General features: G+C 42.9%; 1 protein-coding gene across 3 annotated transcripts in view; it reads left to right on the top strand.

The window, feature by feature from the left end:
* Positions 1-23,633, top strand: part of Nedd4 (E3 ubiquitin-protein ligase Nedd4) — a 592,743-nt gene that overhangs the window by 216,263 nt on the left and 352,847 nt on the right. For all 3 annotated transcript variants that reach the window (XM_067159509.2, XM_067159503.2, XM_067159516.2), the window contains exons 2-3: positions 1,017-1,096; positions 8,337-8,418. In XM_067159509.2, coding sequence (XP_067015610.1) covers positions 1,017-1,096; positions 8,337-8,418 — 162 coding nt within the window. The remainder of the gene's footprint in view (positions 1-1,016; positions 1,097-8,336; positions 8,419-23,633) is intronic.

The raw sequence follows: 23,633 nt of genomic DNA, 5'->3' as shown, positions 1-23,633 counted from the left end.
ATGGTTAAAAAGGTCCCAAACCTTGACCTAAAGGTTGTCTACAGGCTGAAGATCCCAAATAATGGGGGAAACATGTACCTGACCAGATAAATCTACATAAATTCATGTAGATTCAAACCATATTAAATATGGAAAGTTTTGAATGGGTGGTTTTATTAAATTATCCTTGAGATTCTATACCAAAACCGCATAAGACAAAAATTATCAGAAATTGTAGTCTCTAACTTTTGTTATATGTAGTATTTATCGATAGAAACTTTGACATAGATACTTCGGAATAAAATTTTAGACATTTCCCTAAACTATCATTTCACCCGGTGTGAATAAAATGTATAGCCTAAACTGTAGTGTCTGATTCCCCAAATTCACACGTGTGTGCGCCACACACACACACACACAAACACACACACACAAAAAACAGAAAATTAAAAATTGCATTTCCTTCTTACTATGGACACCATCAATACAGAAATACCATCATTTTTAAATTCTGAGCAGTGTATTATTATGTAAGTTATGTAGACATGTAAATTGTCAGCGTTATATTTACAACATTTTTGTTACCAGTAACTTTTTTTAGTTGCATAATTTTAATCGTGGGTTGATTTTAGTCATTTGTGAGCTTTTTTGTTTCATAGTTTAATTAGATACTTTAGGATTCTATTCCAAGAATTTATTAAGTTGTTTATCTGGTAGAGATAAACTTTAGATAGCGTGATTTAGTATTAATAATCCTGTGTGTTCAACTTTTCAGCTTTTTCTACGAGTTATCTTGGGTCCGTTGTCTGTTGATAGCTAATTTTTCTTAAATAGTTTTATATTTTTCCTAATTCACTTTGTCACAAACTTTGGATAATCTTTATAATGGTCCTTGATGCTGTTCTAGACAGATAGGGCATCTGCCACCTGGGCTACTGCCCTAAATGCAGATTGGTGGTGATTTGATTGATTGATTGATTGATTGATTGATTGACTGACTGACTGACTGGAGTAAAATTGGTATATTTTTGTTGTAGGTGGATGAAACAACTAGCAGAGTCAGGTTACGTGTTATAGCAGGACATCAATTAGCCAAAAAGGATATATTTGGTGCAAGGTAATGTAAAACATGTAATTTTTGGTTTACTTGGATTAACATTTCAGTGGATGAAATGAACAAGACCCTTCATTCATTTTCAGATTGTGTAGTACTTTTATTTGCTAAGTTCAGCTCATTTTGAGGGTTTATTTAGGTAGAGTTTTGTCCGATACATTCTATTTGTGCAACTGATTATGTGCAGCCTAATATAACCATTTATTTGTTATTTACTTGAGTCCAAAACAATAATGTACAATGCTGTAAAGGATTCTTACAATAATAAATTAAAAATAAATAAAATGTCTCATATAAGATGATCTTCGCCCAGAAATGGGCCACTTTCATAGCAGTGTCACAGCCTACCATTAACTCTTGCATTGTGGAAGAGTATGAGCACAGTTCACAGGTATGCAGGTGTAACATTATCTGTTTCCCCCCATACTGGCAGGGATCTGAACCCTGTAAGTATCCCTATTTATGTAAATTCACTCTACATCTCCCTACACTACTCTGAAATCTGTTAAGTGATTGCCAGATTTCTCATTTGGTGTAATGACCTGCCGTGAGTAGGTCACGCCAGATTGTGGGTCTACATGTAGATACAAGTGGACGTAGGAGTTATTAACATAAAATTAATGCAGGGAATTAAGAAGTTGTTTAATTGTTCTGAAACTATGTACAGTAATAACAAATGTTGAATTTATTGTTACAGAACAAGGTTAACATAATAATCACTTTAACGACCCATGGGAGCGCTACAAAATAGATTATCTAGATAAGTGAATAACATCCCTCTACACATTTTAGCACTGTCTACATTCTCCTAGGATTATGAGCACACAATAGTTGGATGTTCGAGATATTTATTTATTCCACCTTATTGATACTATATATTTATTGCCTTAAGCAATTTCTTCAGTTAGTAGTACAAGTTTTATTTTTATACAAACATAATTAGCTACAAGTGTCCCTGCTTAGGTGAAAACAATACAAATGTACTAAGACATAGCTTTTCTAAAATTATCTAAAAAAACATGCATACAAACTTAAAAACTATTGTTTATTAAGGTAATGAGCTAAAGAGGAGGGGCAGGCAGAGGTTGACGGCCTGACTAAAAGGATGTCTAAAGGCACATCATATGAATATTTGATAGTCTGTGTGAATGAATCCCAAATGTAGTGGTTGAAAGATTTATTATGATTATGATTATGATTCCTGGAATGTCCTTCTTTGAACCTGTTTCTGCCTTTGAAGTACCTATACATACTCTTCCACTTTTCACTAAAATTTGTATGACCGCCAATTATGCTTGCCATCATTTTATCCTTAGCTGCCTTCTTTGCTAGATTCAATTTCCTAGTAAGTTCCTTCAATTTCTCCTTACTTCCATAACCATTTCTATTTCGTTCCAACCTGCACCCTCCTTCTTAGTCTCTTTACTTCTCTGTTATAATATAGTGGATCCTTACCATTCCTTACCACCTTCAAAGGAACATGCTAAATGCCCTAGAATTTCATAAGTCTTTTCCTTGTAAGTGAAGAGAATCGCTCAATCAATGGATAGAGTTCCTCCAAGCTTTTTTGTATCCAAGTGCCATCTTCAAACTTGGGTCTGAATATTTCCTCAGTATCTGTTGTTCAATTTTCTCAATATCTCTAATGTTGATGTTTAATGATGATGTTTCAGTTGCGTAGAGTGCCTCTGGGAGAACAACAGTGTTGTAGTTTTGGAGTTTGGCTTTGGTGGAAAGTGATTTCTTGTTGTAAACGTTCCAGGTGATTGTATAGGCTTCATGTAATTTTTCAGTGCAGTTTTTGTTGGCTTCTCTTTCGTTGCCAGTGCTCCCAGTAACTTCACCTAATTACTTTTACTGTTTTACTTGTGTGATGCTGCCATATTGGGTCATGAGTGGCACCAAGTTTGAGTTCTTGGAGTCCATATACTGTGTTTTCTCGTAAGAAATGTGGAGGCCAGTTTTGACTGCAATCTCATGAAGCTTCTTGATGTCATGCTGGCTTCCTCAGGAGTTCGGGTAATTATTACTAGATCGTCAGCAAAAGCAAGGCATTTTATGTTCTGTTTAGCTGTTGTTCCCATATGGATTCCATATACTTCTGTCTCCCACCCAAGCTTTAATGACCTTGTCTAGTACTAGGTTGAACAGGAGTGGGGACAGCCCATCAACTTGTCTAACACCTGTTCTAATTTCAAAAGGTTCAGATATTTCACCCATGAATTGCACTTAAGAGGTTGTTTGTCAATGTTTGTTGACTTAACATGGTTGTTTTGTTGTCAACTCCATATTCGCGGAGTGCATTAAACAGGGTGTCACGAACAACAGAGTCGTATTTTTAAAAAAAATCTCCGAAAATGAATACTGTACAGTTTGACTGGCAATGTTGGAGAATCATCTTCAGGTTCCAGATCTGTTCCATGCATGATCGTTGTAGTCGGAAGCTCGCCTGGTATTCACCGATCTTGTGTTCTGTCTGGTGTTCCAATCTAGTAAGGAGGGTACGTGGAAGTACTTTGTATGCAATTGGTGGAAGTGAGATGCCTCGGTAGTTATTTGGATCCATCTTGTTGCCCTTTTTGTGCAGTGGGTGGATCAAGGCAGTTTTCCAGTCTGCAGATATGACTCCATTCTTCCATATATTTGCAATGATGGCTTGTAGTCAGTCAATCAGGAGTTCACCTCCAATCTTGAGTATCTCGGCGATTACACCGTCTTCTCCTGGTGCTTTATTGTTTTTTAGATTTAATATGATACTTCGTACCTCATCATGTGTAGGTGGAACTGAATTTGGGTTTGGTACAGGTATGTGGAATTACAGTTTCTCCATTGTGTAACTTCTCAAAGTGCTGCTTCAGGATTTAACAGTTGGCCTTTGTGTTGGTCTCCAGTGTCCCATCAGGGTGACGAAAACAAAGAGTGGGTGGCTTGTAGTTGCTCAGTTCTTCCCTATTCTGTAGAAATTCCGTGTGTTGGTTCATTTGAAGTCGTCATCAATTTCTTCTAATCTTTTGAGGTGGTATATGCGTTTTAATTCGTCTGAGTATTTCGGACGTTCGCTTCTGGAAAATATCTTCCAATTCTCTGGCGTTTGATGGCTTTGCCAATTCTTCCAGTCTTGAATACGTGTTTCCAGAGCTTTGTCACAGTCAGAGATCCACCACCTGTGTTTCCGTTTCCGTGGGCATTGGCCGAGTTTTCTTGACGATACTTGGATGGTCTCAAGAAGTGTGTCCCATGTTTGTAGTTTGTAATGATTGTGCAAACTCTTGTGCATGTTTTTTCAGATATTCCGGGTCACTCTGGGGGATTTTAGGTTTTTGATAATTTTTTCAATTGGGTCTGAATTGAATTTTGATTTGTGAGAGATGATGGTCGGACTCCACATAACCCTTGTGTACTCTCACGTTCTTAATTTCCGGGGAAAGTTTTTTCGAGCAATTGCTACAGGGTCAATCTGATATTCACCAATGTGATTGATTGGTGATTTCCATGTAGTCATTTTTCTTGGTGGTTGCTTAAAATGTGTGGACATAAACTGGAGATTGGCCATTCCACATACATTGATTAAACGATGGCCATTGGCGTTAGTCTTTCTTTGTGCTGAGAAATCTCCGATGATATGCCTGTGTTCTCGCTCTCTATCAGTTTGTGTGACATTAAAATCTCCAAGGAGAATCTTGAGATGATGCTGAGGGATCTTCGTAAGTTCTCGTTCCAGATGTGACCAGAATTTCTCAACTTTGTTTTTATCAGGTTCATTGTTGACCGGAGCGTGTGCGTTCACTATTGTGTAGGCCTTGTTGGTGCATTTAAATGTGAGTACGAAGAGGCGTTCCGAGGGTGATGTGAAATCTATCACAGGGTTTTGAATACTGTTATGTACTAGGAATCCAGTTCCCAACATATGTAGGTTGCTCTTTGGTACTTTAATTGCAGGTTTTCCCTTGTATATGCAATATCCACAGGAGTCGAAAAGATCAGAATAGTGAAATCGCGTTTCTTGTTCTGCAAGTATGAGGATGTAGATGTTGATTCCTATAGGGAACTTGCCATATTTGTCCCGAATAAGTAAATTTAAGTATGAGGATTCTGAATCTGTCACAGGTATCCGTCAGTGTCTTGAGTTTCCTGTTTTGGTTAGTGTCTGTACGTTAAGTGTACCAGTGAACTGTGTCTTCTTGGGTTTGAGGAGTTTTGGGAAGCTCAGACTCTTCCCAGTATGATGTCCTGGTCACCCAGAATCCGAGTGACTAGGTTTACCTTCGCTGTTGTCAGTTCAGGACTGAAGTAGTCGCTCTGTTGCTTGTTTCCATCATGCTATGTTTGTGGTTGGATTTTAGTGGAAGGTATTGAGCCTGAGATGAACGAGTCATTGAGTACGGATTCACTCTCATCGTGCGGGTTGTTAGTCCATACAGACAGCTGATGTTTTGCTAACGTGTTGCCTGAATATGTTTTCTGGCTGTGCCTGTTTTAGGTTCGGGAAAGGTATTTTATTTCCCTCACACCCCCCAGACAAGTCTGGTGAGCCTCCCTATCCGTCACCTGGGACGCGTCCGATAGGGGAACAGGTAAACACCACGGGATTGTTATTATGATTATTATGATTATTATTATCATTATTATTACTATCATTATTATTATTATTATTATTATTATTATTATTATTATTATTATTATTGTTGTTGTTGTTGTTGTTGTTGTTGTTGTTCTTCTTCTTCTTCTTATTATTCATCATCATCATCATTTCCCTTTATCCAGCTGTAGCCGGGTAGGGGTAAATATGGTTCCTCTCCACTTTCTTCGGTCTTTCCACCACTCCTCCTCCAACACTGTGTCCCAGTCCAGGTTTCTTTCTATAATGCTGCGTTGGATGGTATCCTTCCATCTCAATTGTGGTCGTCCACGGCCTCTCCTTCCTTGGATTTGCATTTCCATCACCTTTTTTGGCATTCTTTCGTCGCTCATTCGCTTTATGTGCCCAAACCATCTTAGTCGGCTCTTCTCTATTCTATCATTCATTTTTTCCACTCCAATTTCTTCCTGGATTTTCTCATTCCTTTTTTTGTCTCTACTCTTCTGTATCATACTCCTCAAGAATTTCATTTCGGCTGCCTGTATTCGACTCTCATCCTTCTTTGTAATTGTCCAAGTTTCTGCTCCGTAAGTTGTTATGGGTACGTAATACATCTTGTACATAGCATCCTTTGCTTCCATTGGCACATCTTTGTCCCATAACATATTTCTTACACTATGATAGAGGTGTTGGCCTTCTGACCCCAACTTGGCAGGTTCGATCCTGCCTCAGTCCGGTGGTATTTGAAGGTACTTAAATACGTCAGCCTCATGACAGTAGATTTCTGGCACGTAAAACAACTCCTGTGGGACAAAATCCTGACACTTCAGTGTCTCTGAAAACTGGCAGAATGTAGTTACTGGGGCATGAAACCAATATTATTATTATTATTATTATTATTATTATTATTATTATTATTATTATTATTATTATTATTATTATTATTATTATTATTATTATTATGTATTATTTGTGTGCCTACTTCTTCTTTGTATGTTAAATAGTACTTCTGAAGGTTGTGCAATACTTTACATTCTTCATAAGCTCCTACCCTCCCCTCCATCACAATACATGCTTACTTTAAAATCTTTTCAGAGATTTTTCGAAGGAACTCATCCTTGCAATGATTTAAAAAAAAAAGCATTTGTATAGCTGACTTTGACGTGAAAGGCACATTTTCCCCTTCCTTTTAAAAATATCTCCCTGCAAACAGTATGGAAAAACTTGTTTTTGTTAACTCTCGCTTAGGAAATTGGCAGTTGGATACGTTCGACATTGACTTACTGAGACCCAGCAATAGTTGAGTATTGCAGTTTTTCTCATTTTTGGTAGTTATTTTGTAATAAAAGAAAATTAACATTCATATTTATATTCATATTCATATTTATCTTTCAACTAAGTGTATCTAAATACAGTAAAACAAATGACCAATGAGCAGTTTGTACCATCTGTTACACGTGAGTCATCCATCAGGGGTGTTTAGTAAATCCCTGTTAACTCTGTTAATGAGGAGAAATACTTGTGATGAAGCTAAGCAAGAAAATTAATTCATACATTCATCTTCATTAAAAGACTGTTATACCTTTCAGCATTTAGTCTGCAAGCTCTGAGGTTTGTCTAAAACATTCTGAGCTTGGTAAACTTTTTTGTAATAGGATGCTACCCTATCTACATGTAGTTCAGCCGTTGCCCATACCTCACGAACTAGGATGCGACTGAAGTAACCCATTCTATGATCCATGGAAGATAATGATGAATTATAGATATAATGAATAATAACCTGATCCTTAAAAATACTTTGCATAGTGTAAATGAACTTGAGAGCCTTTGTCATTTTCAGTGTTGCCAACTTAGCGGATTTTCCGCTAAATTTTGTGGAATTAGAAGACTGTCAGCGGAGAAATATATATCATTTAGTGGACAGTGGATTTTTTGGCGGAATTCTAGATTTATTATAGTGGAATTTAGGGTTTTATCCATTTTACGTTTATTCAAAATTTGTACTCCAGTCTGTCTCCAAGCTATTCTGTATTTCTTATCATGAGCTAGCAGTCACTTGGGGAAAACATGTTATTTGGATTTGATGTTAAGAGATCATGGTATCATAAATTAATAATGCGTGGGGAAAGGGTACTTCTCTTAGTTGACGAATGACGACAGATAATGAAACTGTGAGAGAGTAGCATTTATATTTATGATATGAAGGAAGACCGTTTAATGAACTGGCCTGTTCTGTGTGTGGCCCTTGAGGTAGGAGATTCACCTAGTTTGCACCCGGCACAAAAACGCGTACAAGTTTTAGCTCGCAGGCAGAGGGTTAATTCCAGATCAGGTGAGTGCAGATATTTATTACTATTCTTATTATTGCTCATTTTTATTGCTCATTATTTGAGATCAGATTTCTTGGCGGAATTTTAGCGGATTTTTAGTAGTATTTAGCGGATCTTGAAAATATAAGTTGGCAACACTGGTCATTTTGCCATTTTCCAAAGCCCATGTAATATCTTATTTCTTTGTTAAGATGTGTTCCTCTAAAATGTCCATTAGTAAATTGAGCCTGAAAGATTGAAAGCATTGATTAATATATCATCATTTAGCCCAGTGGTATGTAAAATTTGTATGTGAATGATTCAGAGTTTAATTGTATTGTCTTTTGTTTTGCAGTGATCCATATGTAAGAATTGATTTAAATACAATTAATGGAGATGAGACTATCGACTCTGTTCTTACAAAGACCAAGAAAAAGGTGAGTTAAGTTGGAATTGTATACTGTACTCGAAAGTGTTGTAAATATGATTCTGTATTAATGTACGTGTATGGGGAGGTCTGTATGAAGAGGAAAGCTGATGTATGACTTGTAGGCTATTTATGTAGGTCAGTAGCTCCTAAACTGGGGAGGGGCAGGGGGTTGGGTGTCTGTGTGTGTGGACAAATTCCTCAGTAAAAGAAAGAAACATTTGACTTGATAAATGGCTAAATTAATTTAACATATTGCGTTGGAACTTGAGTGAGAGACAGGATTCTCAACACTATGTATAAAATACCTAGTTTTGTCTGTCATTCACAGCGATATTGAGAAAACGGGAAGGTTTCAACAGCTGAAATTGATACCGGTTATAGATTATGTGTTCTTTAAAAAAAAAAAAACCCAATGAACCTCTCACGATCACGTCAAGTGTACAGTATATGGTCTGATACCGTTGTTAGCCGGCTCTAGTCCCGTTAGTTTAAAAAAATTGCCGTTAGAATGTTGGCTGGCAGAGTAGGAGAGGTGGTAGTATACAATTTCTAATCACTAGATTGCGTGCCAAAAGCCTGCATTAAATTCCAAACCTTTTCACAGTGCTCATATGAAGTGAGGGCATATGACTCTCTTATGTCTTCTTTTCCATGACTAAATGGTTAGCATGCTGGCCTTTGGTCACAGGGGTCCCGGGTTCAATTCCCGGCAGGGTCGGGAATTTTAACCATCATTGATTAATTTCGCTGGCACTGGGGCTGGGTGAATGTGTCATCCTCATCATTTCATCTTCATCACGACGTGCAGGTTGCCTACGGGAGTCAAATCAAAAGCTGAGCCGAACATGTCCTCGGACACTCCTGACACTAAAATTCATATGCGATTTCATTTCATGTCGTCTTTAGAATAAAAATACAATGAACCTCTCACAATTACGATTTTTGTATGTTTTTAAAGTAAAATACATTTCTATCAGCAAGGTTATGTGGGTTATAAGAACAGTATTATGAAGGTGGGAATAATAAATGTCATGATCTGACAGAAAAAGCAGAAGAGTTGGTTGATTGATTTTATGGAGAGGAAGAACGTTGCAACAATGGGATTGAGTGAGGTCAAGTGGAGGGGAAAGGGAGTGAACGGGATGAGTAGGGGTTACACCCTATACTGGAGTGCAGGAGGTGAAGCAAAGAATGGAGTAGGAGTGATTGTTAACAAAATCCTGGATGAAAATATGGATAGGGTAGACTACGTCAGTGAAGTAATCAGAGTACATCTAAGGACGGAAGGAGGAGTGAAAGATTACATCCAAGTTTATGCACCCCAAGCTGGTAACAGTGAGGAAAATGTAGAGAAATTCTTGGAGATACTCAAAGTAATCACCGATGTGGAAGTTACAGTCATGGGAGACCTCAATGCACAGGTTGGAAATGACAGAATTGGTAAAGAAGAAGTGATTGGTCTATTTGGATATGGAGAAAGAAGCAGTGAGGGAGATAAATTGATTGATTTTTGTGAGAGACATGGAATGATTGTGAGTAACACTTGGTTTAGAAAGAAGAATAGTAGAAAGATCACTAGATGTGGCTGGGCTGAAAAAAAGGACAAAAACATTTATTGCATTATTTTTTGGTTGAGATAATAAATTGTAAACAGTTAATGGACGTAACAGTACTAGTACCAAGTGCACCGTTTGATATCAAAAATAGAAAGTGCTGGGCCGAGTAGCTCAGATGATTGAGGCGCTGACTTTCTGACCCCAAGTTGGCAGGTTTAACCTTGGCTCAGTCCAGTGGTATTTGAAGGTACTCAAATAAGTCAGCGTTATGTTGGTAGATTTGCTGGCACTTAAAAGAACTCCTGCGGGACTAAATTCCAGCACCTTGCCATCTCCAAAAACTGTAAAAGTAGTTAGTGGGATGTAAAGCAAATATTATTATTATTATTATTATTATTATTATTATTATTATTATTATTATTATTATTATGAAGTGTAGAACACTATAAAATACTAGCTGATATACCCGTCCTTTGCTACAGGATTCTCGGAAAGACTCAAAGGGGTTTTCCTAACTGAAGTCAACATAGGTCATTACAAAAACGTCAGTAGGAATGTAGCGATTAAAAGCAATGTTATCATATAAAATATTTGATCAAATGAAAAACTGCACATTTTCTCACTTTAATAAACAGTACTACGGTGCCAATCTAATGGTCCGAATTCTAGAGCTGGTATGACCAGGCCGCAGACAGCCGTTAACACTCCTCTGCCATTATTCCATTAAATATGCACACTTCTCATTCCAAGCAGTGCCTCAGAGTAGGGATAGAATAGCTCAAATGCTATAATGAACCAGTGTGTTACGTAACAGTAGCATCGGAAAATTTATGAAACAGAGGAAGGGCATGCTAAAGAAGAAAGTTACCTAACTCCCCAGCTACTTCCCACCAGTATTTAGACAGACTTCTACACTCCGTACAATTGGGTGAGTTGGCCATGTAGTTAGGGGCGCGCAGCTGTGAGCTTGCATCCGGGAGAGAGTGGATTTGAACCCCACTGTCAGCAGCCCTGAAGATGATACTCTGTGGTTTCCCATTTTCACACCAGGCAAATGCTGGGGTTACCTTAATTAAGGCCAATGCCGCTTCCTTCACACTCATAGCCCTTTTCTATCCCATCGTTGCCATAAGATCTAACTGTGTCGATGCGTCTTAAGGCAAATTAAAAAAAAATACTCGGTACGCAGCAGTAATCCTATCTATCAGAGATGAGTGGCAACAGAAGACAAAGCACATCACAACAAACAATGGTCAATGTAATGTTATTGTTGATCAATTATATCATCTTTCTATATTGTAGGCCTTCACATGTAGTTTTCTTCCAACTCTGTGATATTAGGGCGTTTTATAAAAATTTTTGTAATGTAGACTGTAGTTCCTTATTCTCTGACTTTACATACCGATTTTCATTAAATTCTGTTTATCCATTTTCTTGTGACTCGGCGCTGAAAAGGACTTAGTAACAAAAATCCAAATTCATGAATATCTCTGATCATAGCCGGTATGGTAACAATGTATAAGACATAAATGTTTGGAAATATAATACTACTTTAGTTGTGTAGTATTTATCGATACGACCACTAATAACATAATTATTTGGGAATTAAATTTTAGGCCTACGTCTAAACTACCATTTCACTCAGCGTGAGTAAAATTATTTATGGCCTAGATTATAGCAACTTATTCCCCGACTTTGTATACCGATTTTTGTTAAGATACGACCACTAATACCCCCTGCGGGTTTGGGACGCACATGTAGAATACACCCGCGGTATCCCCTGCCCGTCTTAAGAGGTGACTAAAAGGGGCGATCTAGGTGCGGACATGGATCGTGGTTTGGTATAATGTGTTGGACCTCCTGTGGATGGGAGGGGCTGAATACATTCACAGGTAATCCCTGCCTGTCGTAGAAGGCAACTAAAAGGGTCATGTTGCCATGGTTCCCTCTTTATTTTTTATTGTTTTTTTGAGGGTTAGATAGATAGATAGATAAGAGATGGGTGAGCCCTGTTTTCGCAGAGCTCCACACGTAGGTCTATGAAGACCCTTTGTGCCCCTTGAACGGGTTTGCCTAGTCCAGACCTAGTGCTCCTATAAAGGATACCAGTGTCCGGATTTTGGCGTTCCTGATGTCCTCCAGGCTCACAAAATGTGAGCCCAGGTATCGATGTCTAGTGCCTGCAAAAGCCTCGCACTGACATAACACATGCGCGGAGGTCTCCTCCTCCTTACCGCATCTTCTACACATCGGATCGTGGGTGATTTTCATGATGTGTAGGTGTCTCTGTAAGGTATTGTGGCCTGTTAACAGTCCAACTACCATTCTCATTCTGGTCCTATTCAAATTCATTAGGACCTTTTTATAGCTTTGACTAGGCCCTTTGATAAGTTCACGTGCCTGTCTTGCTATGGTTAACCTCTTCCAAATATCTAGGTGAGACTGGTTTATCCATTGGGATATTGCCAGTCTCACACTTCGGAGTGACACTCCCAGGAAGGGCTCTGGTCCTATGAAGGAACCCATTGAGCCCTGTTTCGCTAGTTTGTCAGCTTCTTCATTTCCACTGATACCTGTGTGCCCAGGAACCCATAATAGGGTAACTGAGCTAAGCTCACACAGCTGATGTAACATCCTTTGGCATTCCCATACCAGTTTTGATGTTGTTTTAACTGCACATAGTGCTTTTAGGCTGCCTGGCTATCACTACAAATAGTGATGTGTCTTCTGTGTCCAGGCATTTTCCATATATTTAAAGCACAGGCTAGTATTGCGTATACTTCAGCCTGGAAAACAGTAGCATATTTACCCATAGGAAGGGAGAGCCTTGTCTTAGGCCCCCAGACCCCGGCGCCTGTGCCCGCCTCCGTCCGCGAGCCATCTGTGTACCATGTACAGCCCCCAGACTTAAGACGGGCCCCAGCGTCCGCGGCCCACTCCTCCCTTGTGGGTATCACCACTGTGAATTTATAATTCAAATTAAAGCTAGGCTTCATCAGATCCCCGATCATCATTGTCATAGGGCAAGTCTGGTGAAGCCTTGTAAGAATAGAGGCATGACCTCTATTCGGGTTTTTGAAGGACCATCCTCCGAGTGACCAAAGGCGATAGGCACTCATTCCCGCTATTACCTTAACATATAAATGTAAGGGGGGAAAACCTAGGATGGCCTCCATTGCACATAATGGTGTAGTATCCAGTGCCCCTGTTATTCCTAGACACGCAAGTCTTTGGACACTGTTTAACTTGGTGCTCACAGTTTTACTCTCTGAGCCTGGCCACCAGACTATAGATGCATAGGTGATCGTGGGCCGTACAATGGAGATATAGAGCCACTGGACCACCCTAGGTCTTAGGCCCCAAGTCTTCCCGACGGCCCTGCGACAGGCCCACATAATCTTGCGAGCCTTATCCACCTTATGATCTATATGTTTCTTCCAACTCAGTCTTGCCTCAAGGATTACCCCTAGGTACTTAACCGAGGTTGTCTTAACTAATTTTTTTCCGAATAGGAAAGGCTCTGACAGTCCGTCTAGCCTCCTCCTCCTGGTAAATACCACGAGCTCCGTCTTATCGGGATTAACCGACAAGTCTGTCTCGTGACACCATCTTTCCACCCTACGTAGAGAGCTCTGTACGAGTTCGGAAACCGTACTGGGGAAATTTCCTACCGCCATCAGGCTTATGTCGTCTGCATAGCCTTGGGCGTATATTCCTCCAACATTTAACCTGGTAAGTAGTTCATCCACTACCAGACACCATAATGTTGGTGATAATACTCCTCCCTGTGGACACCCCCTGTCTATATTAGCTCTCAACATTACAGCGTTGAGAGTAAACAGAACTTGACGGCCCTGCAGTGAGGCCATAATCCATTTTATGAGCATACTGCTCACTCCTCTTCTCTCTAGACTACGTTCTATGGAGCCCAAAGATGTATAGTTAAAGGCCCCTTCTATATCTAGGAATACAACCATAGCAAGTTGTTGCTGATCCAAGGCACTCTCCAGCCTAGAAACCAGCTGGTGTAGTGCCGTCTCAACCGACTTCCCTGGTTGATATGCATGTTGATGAGAATGCAGGGGAAAGTCTCTTAATACTTTCTCCCTGATATGTCTATCCACCAGTCTTTCCAAGGTCTTAAGTAGAAAAGACGTTAGACTAATGGGTCTATAATCCTTAGGTCTAGTATATGAAGACCTTCCGGGTTTAGGTATAAATACCACCTTCGCCTGACGCCACAAGGAGTACACGTACCCCATAGTGAGACAGGCTCTAAAGATTCTGACCAGGTATGGTATAAGGACCCCCCCCCGCCTCCTGAAGAAGCGCCGGGAAGATCCCATCCACACCTGGGCTTTTGTAAGGGGCAAAGGATTCTAATGCCCACTTAACCCTTCTTGGGGTAACAATCTCTGCGGCTTCCCTCCAGCCACTTTTATCGGGTCTGAAGGATCCGCTCGATTCTACCTCACTATTCGTGATTACCGAACCTGGAAAGTGGGCATCAAGCAGTAAGCTCAGGGTCTCCCCCTCTGTGGATGTGTATCCACCAGAAGGAGTCTCCAATGAGCCCAGCCTTGCCCTTCTATCCAAGGTTAAAATTTTATGAAGCCTTGCCGCTTCATGTTGACTTTCAATGGAGTCACAAAATTGTCTCCAAGATTTCCTAGAAGCCTTCTTGACTTCTGACTTGTACCTTCTTTGAGATTCTTTGTAAGAATCTAGGCTTTCTTGATCCTGAAGTTCCCTGTATTTATTCCAGAGCCTTCGTGTGTTTCTCCTCAGGTGTTCAAGATAACTGTTCCACTTGAAGCTTCCTGTTACTCTTTTTGCCTTAACAATAGGGCAGTTTAATTCATAAGAGGTAACCAGTGTCCGTGTGAGAAAACTCACACTGAGCTCCAGCTCCTCTTTGTTTTTAATTATATTTGAGGGTCCTCCCTCCAGTCCCCTCCTCACGTCCTCCCTAAAAGATATCCAATCGGTTCGTCTAGGGTTTCTGTAAGACGGGATCTCGATGGAGCCCTCTATATAAAACACAATGTGTCTATGATCTGACAAGGAAGGCTCCAGAGAGACCTTCCAGTCTTTAAATTCCTGCATGATTCCCATGGAACCCAGGGTAAGATCTATGATCCCTTCGCTCCTATTATTAATGAAGGTAGGGGTATCACCAATATTCATGATCTCAAGATCAGTTGTACATAGAAATTCTATGAGGTGCTCTCCCCTTCGGTTTGTATTTTTACTTCCCCAAATGCTATGATGAGCATTGGCATCACATCCTACTACGAGGTTTAATCCTTGTTTCCTACAGTATATCACCAGTCTCTTGAACTCCTCCGGCGGGGGTGGAGATTCAGAGTCTCCTGGGAAATATGCAGAACAGACAACCAAGTCTCTTGGCTGTCCGCCCTCTTCATATCTCATTAGGACTGCTACTAGGTCTCTAGTAATGAGACCCGGTATAGCCCAAGCGTTATGATCCTTAACTAGTATACATGCTCTAGGCTTCTCCTCTGCTATTCCACTGAATAGAGTGAAACCTGCACAATTTAGTCCCATGATATGTCCCTGTCTAAGCCAGGGTTCTTGTATCAGGGCGACCGAAAACCCGCCTTTCTGGATACTTCTATTAAGTACCCTAGAGGCCGCTATACAATGTTGTATATTTGCTTGTATGAAAGTAATCATTCTTTACTTTCATAGAATACTTTACCTTATGCGGTCTCCGGAACTTGCAGCTCCGTCTCCCGCGATGGATCCTGGGGTTTGGCTGGCCCCGGTTCCTGTCCGGGCTCCAGCTCTTCGCCCCTGCTGGTCTCGGTTTTATCTGTGGTGGGGTTGGTCCTCTGCTTGTCACGCTTGCCCTCCCCTAATGTGAAGGTAGCCACATGCACCCCGCAGAAGATCTTCTTCCCCACCACTTTCTCCACATCCCTGGAGTCCATGCTGACCACGAGGCGGACGCCTCTCTTCTCCTCCTTGCGGTCGTAGACCCTCCAGCTGGCGGGATTTAAGCCATGGTTCTGGCGTGCCATTCTTCCCAAAAGGACGTTATTGTCCTTTGGTTGTCCTGGTATCCAGACCATGACTCTCTTGTAGGAAAGGAGTTTGTCCATGCCCACAATTGTGAGCCTGGCTCCTTCCCACGGTTGTATATCTGTAACAAGGCTAGAAAGCCATGCTACAGTTTCATTGTTCTCCGCTATGATGACGGCCGCACCCCTTGACAGATAGCAGTCCAGGAACTGAGGCTTAATGGGCCCCTGCTCCGGAAGCTCGTCTATCAGATTGGTGATAGCCTCTTCCACAGCTTCCACCTGTTTCTCGGATAGCTGCTGGTCAGGATATCCCACAGGTACTATGGCCATCCTGATCCCAGCTTTAGCTATCCTGGCGTACTCCACTTTGGGTCTCTTGCGGGTCTGCCGATCTTCTTCTGGGGTTGCCCCCGACAGAAGTCGTTTCCCCGCTGGCATCTTAGTGGGTGGGGTCCTCTGTGCCCTAGAAGCAGAGCCCTTTTCAGGGTCCCGCCTCTTGTGCCCATTGGATCCCTCCACTGTTGTCGCTGTTGTGGTAGTAGAAGTCCCCTCAGCCCCAGGAGTTAGGCCTTCTTTGGCCTGCTCCCGGGCCTTTAAGGCCTTCTTGTACCTCCTCTTTTCAGCGCCAGAGCGCTGTTTCTTCTTCTTCTTCACCTGCAGATTGCCCACCTCTTGAGTGAGCCCTCTAACTGTTGAAGTCGTACTGTCCGAGGGTATCTCCGAAGAGTCCCCTTCGGTTGTTGTTGTGCTGGTATTTCTCTCGGAGGCCCCAGAAGAGCTCTCCGGTTTATGGGTGGCTACGGAACTCATGTAGGTCCCACGAGTAGCTAGGGAAATATATGTCCGCCCAGGCAGAGCCCCGCATACCTGGGTAAGGCTACTTACTTCGAGAGGTCGCCAAGTATCTCGAAGGCTCCGTTCAAGACACATCTCCCATGTGCCATGCACCCCATCGGCACGGGTCGCGTTACACCTTAGGGTTGGGCGGTGCTTTAGCTTCCTCCTCCTTGTATGCCGAATGGTTACCCAATAGGGCTCCATTCGGCATCACAAGAAAGGAGCTACTAGTCCCCCTCACCGCGAAGAGGATCTTCAATTGAAGAGGGTAACCAAGGTTAGCCCCCTACAATTGTAGAAGCACACACGAGGGGGTTTTTTGAGGGTTAGTTGTGGACCATTTCAAAATTTTTGATGTGCGTGTTGCTCGGCGGTGGGGCTCCTATTTGTGCGACTATGCTCGAGAGTCCGTGTCAGTAACCACCCAGGAAGCGACGGGTGGGAGTATCGTGTACCCGGGCAGTAGTTTCCGCCTGACAACACAGGTCTCCGCACAGCCGAATGCCAGAACAACATATTCTTATTAATTGTTTTTATTTATTTTTACCTATATTTAGTGCTCTGTACACGCTGTGGGGTACATGCTATTGCGGGAGACTGGAGGAAGGGAGTCCTAGTTCTCACTGCCTCAGTCCTCCCTTATTAGGCATCGTCCAACATCGGACCCCGGGCAGAACCGGCTATGACCAGGTGGGTATTGCCTTGGCTGCTTGGTTTGGCTACAGAGACCCCTAATCGGAGTGGGTGGCATTCGGGGAGGATGATTTCGGGCATGGCGTTGAAACAACTTCCGCCTGCCTCCTCGGGTAGTTCGCTACCCAAGTCTTTAACTTTTGATTCCCTAAGGGGGCAACCCCTTGGAAACAAGCACAGCGTATTAGTCTGGGTTCCAGCTTCCCTAGGTTCCTTGTTGCTACCAGAACTGATGGGCACGATGTCACGCTGGTTAAATAGATACTTTTCAGTTGACACATCGAAGGTGTATACGGTGAACTTGAGGATCTAAAGAAAATGCGCAATGGTGGTTTGCTTCTGAAAAAGCACTGTGCTCCAAGCCGATCAGTTGCTTAAGTGCGACCACTTTGGCGACATCCCTGTCAGAGTGGAAGAGCAGAAAACCTTGAATCTGGTTCGTGGAGTTATTTTCCACCGTGATCTTATTCTGAACACTAACAATGAATTGATGGAAGACGTGAAGCACCATGGCGTGGCACACGTCCGGCGCATTATGCGCAAAGTCAACGGTGAAGACGTTACCACGGATGCATTCATAGTCTCCTTCAAATTGTCAGTGTTGCCAGAGAAAGTCGAGGTAACAACCTATTGTTGCGATTTGAGGCCTATGTGGTGCTATCAATGTCAGAGATTCGGACACATGGTATCTCGTTCGAATCAGTCTGTGTGTGGTACATGTGGGAAGGTAGTTCACGGCGCGGAGGAGTGGAAACCTCCGTACAAGTTCTCTAACTGCTCTGGTCTTCATTCTCCTTGAGATCGAAACTGTCCGACCTATCTGAGTGAGAAGATGATCCAGGAGATCAAGACCCTGGATCTTTTTTCCTACCAGGAAGTGCGCCATAAGTTTAATTCTCTGAATGCACCGGCCAAGACACTAGACTTCAGGATGATAGCACTGTCTCTCCCAGGTTCGTCATTTTCTATTGAAACACCTTCCAAGAAGATCGCTGCGCCCAAGGTGGCAGTTGCTCCTGTGAGCAACGCCGCAAAGAGAACGAGCTTGAAGGTGGGTCCGTCCCGACCTTCGACCACCAATAAGCCTGTGCTGGCTAAGAAACCTACGCTGGCACAGAAGGGGAAGAAGACAACGTCTCCTTCCCCCACGAGGTCGGTGAAAGCCGCGCCTAAGCCGGCGGAAGCGGCATCGTCGACAAGGCCTGGGAAATCACCTCCCAGCCCATCTAAACAAGAATTGACGGCGGGGAAGAAGAGCGCCCTTACCAGGCGTTCTTCAACATCTCCTGCAAATGGGGCCTCACGCTCTCCACCTGGAGGGCACGATTCTGCGCCAGTGGGTTTTCAAACCTGTGCGCTCCCCGGACTACGTCGAAGAAATTCAAGGCATGCATCACCTCATCTGGTGACGAGTTGATGCTCATGGAGCACTTATCTCCATCTTCGGATGGGGATGGGAGTGTAGGTTAGGTAGCATTACGCTGCTTCTAACCTAAACCTCAGAAGTCCACACTCACACTATGGCACTGTTACAGTGGAATTGTAACGGTTATGACAGGCATCTTGCTGAGCTACGCCAGCTCATTAGTGAGTACGCAGCAAGTATAGTCTGTATTCAGGAGACAAACTTCAGACCAGGTCATTCAGACGGTCTTGAGATTTTTTCCAACTATACTCGACAGAACGACATTATGTTCACCGGACTTTCGGTGGCGATGGCATTGTTGTCCGTTCTTATATCTACAGCAAAGAGGTCCCATTAACAACCCCACTGGAGGCAGTAGCTGTTCGCGTTCCGCTGCTTGTCATAGCAACAGCGTGTAATGTTTATTTTCCACCAGGCCAGCCTCTTAATACAAATGATGTCACTGATCTTATAGATCAGCTTCCACCTCCCTTCCTCTTATTGGGCATTTTTAACACCCATCATCTCACTGCCTTGCCCCGGGGAAGAGAGCTGAAAACATTAGACGTAAGTCTATGCAGCCGAACATTGGTTCCGCTGTTCCGGTGGAGTACACACGATCATCTCTGTGACGGTGACCATTTTCCCATCATCCTTACTTTGTTGAAACAAAAATCCGTCGAGGCTCTCCCTTCATGGATTCTTAAACATGCTGATTGGCCACAGCACACATCACTAACTGTCCTTAACGACGATATCAAGCGGAACGTCGGCGCCGAAATAACTTACATCACCCGAGTTATTCTTGCTGCTGCTGAGGGGTCCATCCCGTCCTCCTCGGGGAGTCCTCGCCGAAAACTCATTCCTTGGTGGAACGAAGAAATTGCAGCAGCTATCAAAGAACGTCGTCGTGCCCATAAACGTTATCGTAGGCAGCGTACTGTGGCCAACTTGGTAACATTTAAGAAACTCCGCGCTAAGGCGCGAGTTCTTATTCACCAAAGTAAGAAAGCTTCATGGGAGAGATATGTGTCGTCTATGATGTCACATACTCCATCTCAAGTGTGGACTAAACTTCGACATATTTCGGGTATCCAAGATCATCTTCTGTACCGGGAATTTCCATTGCAGGCAATATCGTCATTGAACCGCTCTCGATTGCTAACCATCTAGTTCGCCACTTCGCGGATGTGTCTGCTCTGAGAATTATCATCGTGATTTCCTCGCTCTGAAGCGGGAGGCAGAACGCCGTCACCTCAGTTTTGCCACTGAAGCTTCAGAGGACTATAACGTGCCTTTTACGGAGTGGGAACTCCGCAGTGCCTTAGCGCTTTTCAAGGACACGTCTCCTGGACCAGACAATATCCATAACCAGATGTTGAAACACCCTAGTGAGGATAGTCTATTATATCTCCTTTGTGTGTTCAACCGAATCTGGATAGAGGGTGATTTTCCGTCTCTGTGGTGAGAGGGCATAGTTATTCCAGTCCTCAAGCCTGACAAAGATCCTAAGTATGCAGGAAGTTACAGACAGATTTGTCTTACAAACTGCCTTTGTAAGCTATTTGTAAGGATGGTAAATCGCCGACTTGTGTGGTGTCTGGAGAAACAAGGACTCTTGTCCGAGTACCAGTATGGTTTTCGAGTCACCCGCTCGACCACTGACCACTTGGTATGCCTGGAGAGCTCTATCCAGGATGCGTTTCTCCACAAACAGCATTTGGTAGCTGTTTTCTTTGACTTAGAAAAGGCCTATGACACCACCTGGCGATATGGTATCCTTTCAGTCCTGCATCAGTGGAGATTCCGAGATAACTTGCCGGTATTTATTGCGAATTTCTTGTCTCTCCATCTATTCCGTGTCCAAGTAGGGAGGATATATTCGCAATACCACGTTCAGGAAAATGGAGTCCCACAGGGATCGGTTCTTAGTGTCACTCTGTTTGCGATTGCCATAAACGGTATTGTCGCTGCTGCTGGTTCAGCAGTCATACCGTCGCTCTATGTGGACGATTTTGTGCTGCACTATAGCTCGCGTAATATGGCAGTCGCACAGCGACAGTTACAGTAAGCTATTAGGAGAGTGGAGCAGTGGATCTTCGAACATGGAGTTCGGTTTTCCACCACAAAGACTTTTGTTGTCCACTTTTGTCATCAATGTTCTCTGCACCCTCCTCCTGAACTTAATTTAGGAAATGTAGCTATTCCTGTAGTTGACACTTACCGATTTCTTGGGCTCCTTTTTGATAGCAAATTATCGTGGGAGCCACATATGCGGCAGTTAAAGGTGCAATGCACTAAGAAGCTGAATATCATGAAGTTTCTTAGCAGCACTAATTGGGGGGCTACTGCACGGTGCTGCTATGATTCCTAGGGACATATTTTATCACAGCTAGACTACGGCAGTGCAGCATATGGTTCAGCAAGACCAAGTGTCCTTGCGAAGCTGAACAGCATCCACCACAGCGGGGTTAGGCTGGCGACGGGAGCTTTTTGTACAAGCCCCATCGCTAGCCTGCTTGCTGAGTCTGGTGTTCTGCCTTTACACCTGAGATGCCAGCAAATGCTTCTATCGTATGCTGCAAATTTGCGACAGATGCCACTTCATCCAAGCTGTCCTTGCGTATTCAACAATGGAAACAGTCGGCTGTACGCTGCTTGTCTTCGAGCAACGCGGCCGGTTGGAATACGCTTGGATAGCAGTCACAGATTGTTTCATGTACCTCGGTTCCTAGCCTTGTCAGACAACCAAGTGGGGTACCTCCATGGGTAGTGCGACGACCTGAAATACTCCTGGATCTTCACACTGGCCCGAAGAGAAACATGGATCCTTCGATTTATCGGAGGCTCTTCCTGTCCGTTGTTGGCTGGTATCCAGGTTCAGTCGTCGTTTACACAGATGGCTGGAAAACAGACACGAAAGTGGGTTGTGCATTTGTTGTCGACAGTGATAGGTTTCTTTTTGCTGTCCCCGAAGTAGTGTGTATACAGCGGAGCTCTATGCCAACTGTGAAGCTCTGGGGTACGCACTGTTTGATGAGAGCCGACACTTTTTCCTGTGTACTGACTCCTTGAGCTCACTACAAAGTAATTGATACCTGTTTCCCTTGGCACCCTCTGATGCAGCGGGTCCAGGACCTGCTGGCCGGGTGTTCGGATGTCGGCACCAGAATTTCGTTTTTGTGGCTTCCAAGCCACATGGGTGTAGAGGGAAACGAGTTATCAGATAAGGCTGCCAAGGAGGCAGTTACACTGACCCCGTTGCCTTTCAAGGTTCCAGCAAGTGATATTCGCATTCAGCTGAGACGTCTGGTTATATCCCATTGGGAGATGGAGTGGCAGGCCATTACACTTCCAAATAAGCTGAGAGCGATAAAAGGAACAACGAAGGTATGGAGGACTTCCCTTCGGGCTTCGCGGGGGGAAGAAGTGGTATTATGTCGTTTTCGGATTGGCCACGGTATCCTGACTCACTCCCATCTATTGAAGGAGAACCCCCTCCGGTGTGTACTTGCGGCGATTGTCTTACTGTAGTACACCTCTTTACGGAGTGTGTGGACCTGGTCGTTCTGCGCCGTAGTCTTAACCTCCCGAGTACAATCTCCCTTATCCTGCGAGATGACGAGCAGTCAGCAGACCTCGTCATCCGCTTTATGAGGGATAGTGGTCTTTTTTATCGTGTGTAATGATGTCCTTTGTCCTGGTGTATTTGTGTTCATTGCACTTTTATCCCATTGACCTAGTTTTAGTTTGTGTTGCGTTTTTTAATGTGTTATTTTTACGTCTAATGTAAATGATATATATATCTGTACTTCCAGGCAATGCCTTATTCCTTTGTTTCCTGTATTTCCTCTTATTTTATTAGATAATAAGGCATTGCGAATTAGATCCACTGATTGTTTTAATCTCATATTCATTCTTCTTCTTCACCATTTTTTTAACTCTAGTCAGTGAATAAATTTTAAAATTTTAACTATCATCTATCATGTTGTCCATCTTGTTCCAATAGGGGCCGATGACCTTCGATGTTAGGCCCCTTAAAACAACAAGCATCATCATCATAATCATCGTCACGACCACTAATAACATAAATATTTGAAAATTAAATTTTAGGCCTTCCCCTAAACTACCATTTCAGTCAGCGTGAATAAAATTATTTATCGCCTAGATTTTAGCGACTTATTCCCTGACTTTGCATACCTATTTTCATTAAATTCTCTTCAGCCGTTTTCTCGTGATGCGTGTACATACATACATACATACGAGGGTTGGGGCAAAAGTCATGGCAACTACTTTTTTTCCCTTGAAGAAACCAGTCCGGTTGGAAAATGTGACATATACAGACGAAAGGACAAGGTCTTAACTACATGTGTGGACTATGAATAGCACTGAAATATCGTAACACACTAATTTGTTACGGTAGTATACAGGGCAGTATGGCCTTCCTGGTGCAAAAGAATGACAACACAGTACACATAATGTTGACATGACAAACCTGGGCATCAGGGCGCTCAAAGTAGTCCTCTGCTACTGACACCACGCTGCCAGCGATGTGGGAGGTGCTGAATACCATCTGCCTCAGCATTTGCCGCACCATGTGTGAATCGGGTCACCTGTTGACACACAGCATTAGCATTGTCCTCTCGTGTTGCAAACCGCCTACCACGTAATATTTTGAATGAGA

This window comes from Anabrus simplex, chromosome 1, assembly GCF_040414725.1.
Source record: "Anabrus simplex isolate iqAnaSimp1 chromosome 1, ASM4041472v1, whole genome shotgun sequence".
Taxonomy (NCBI): Eukaryota; Metazoa; Arthropoda; class Insecta; order Orthoptera; family Tettigoniidae; genus Anabrus; species Anabrus simplex.
Note: the sequence above shows the minus strand (reverse complement) of the source record. Positions and strands in the feature narration are given on the sequence as shown.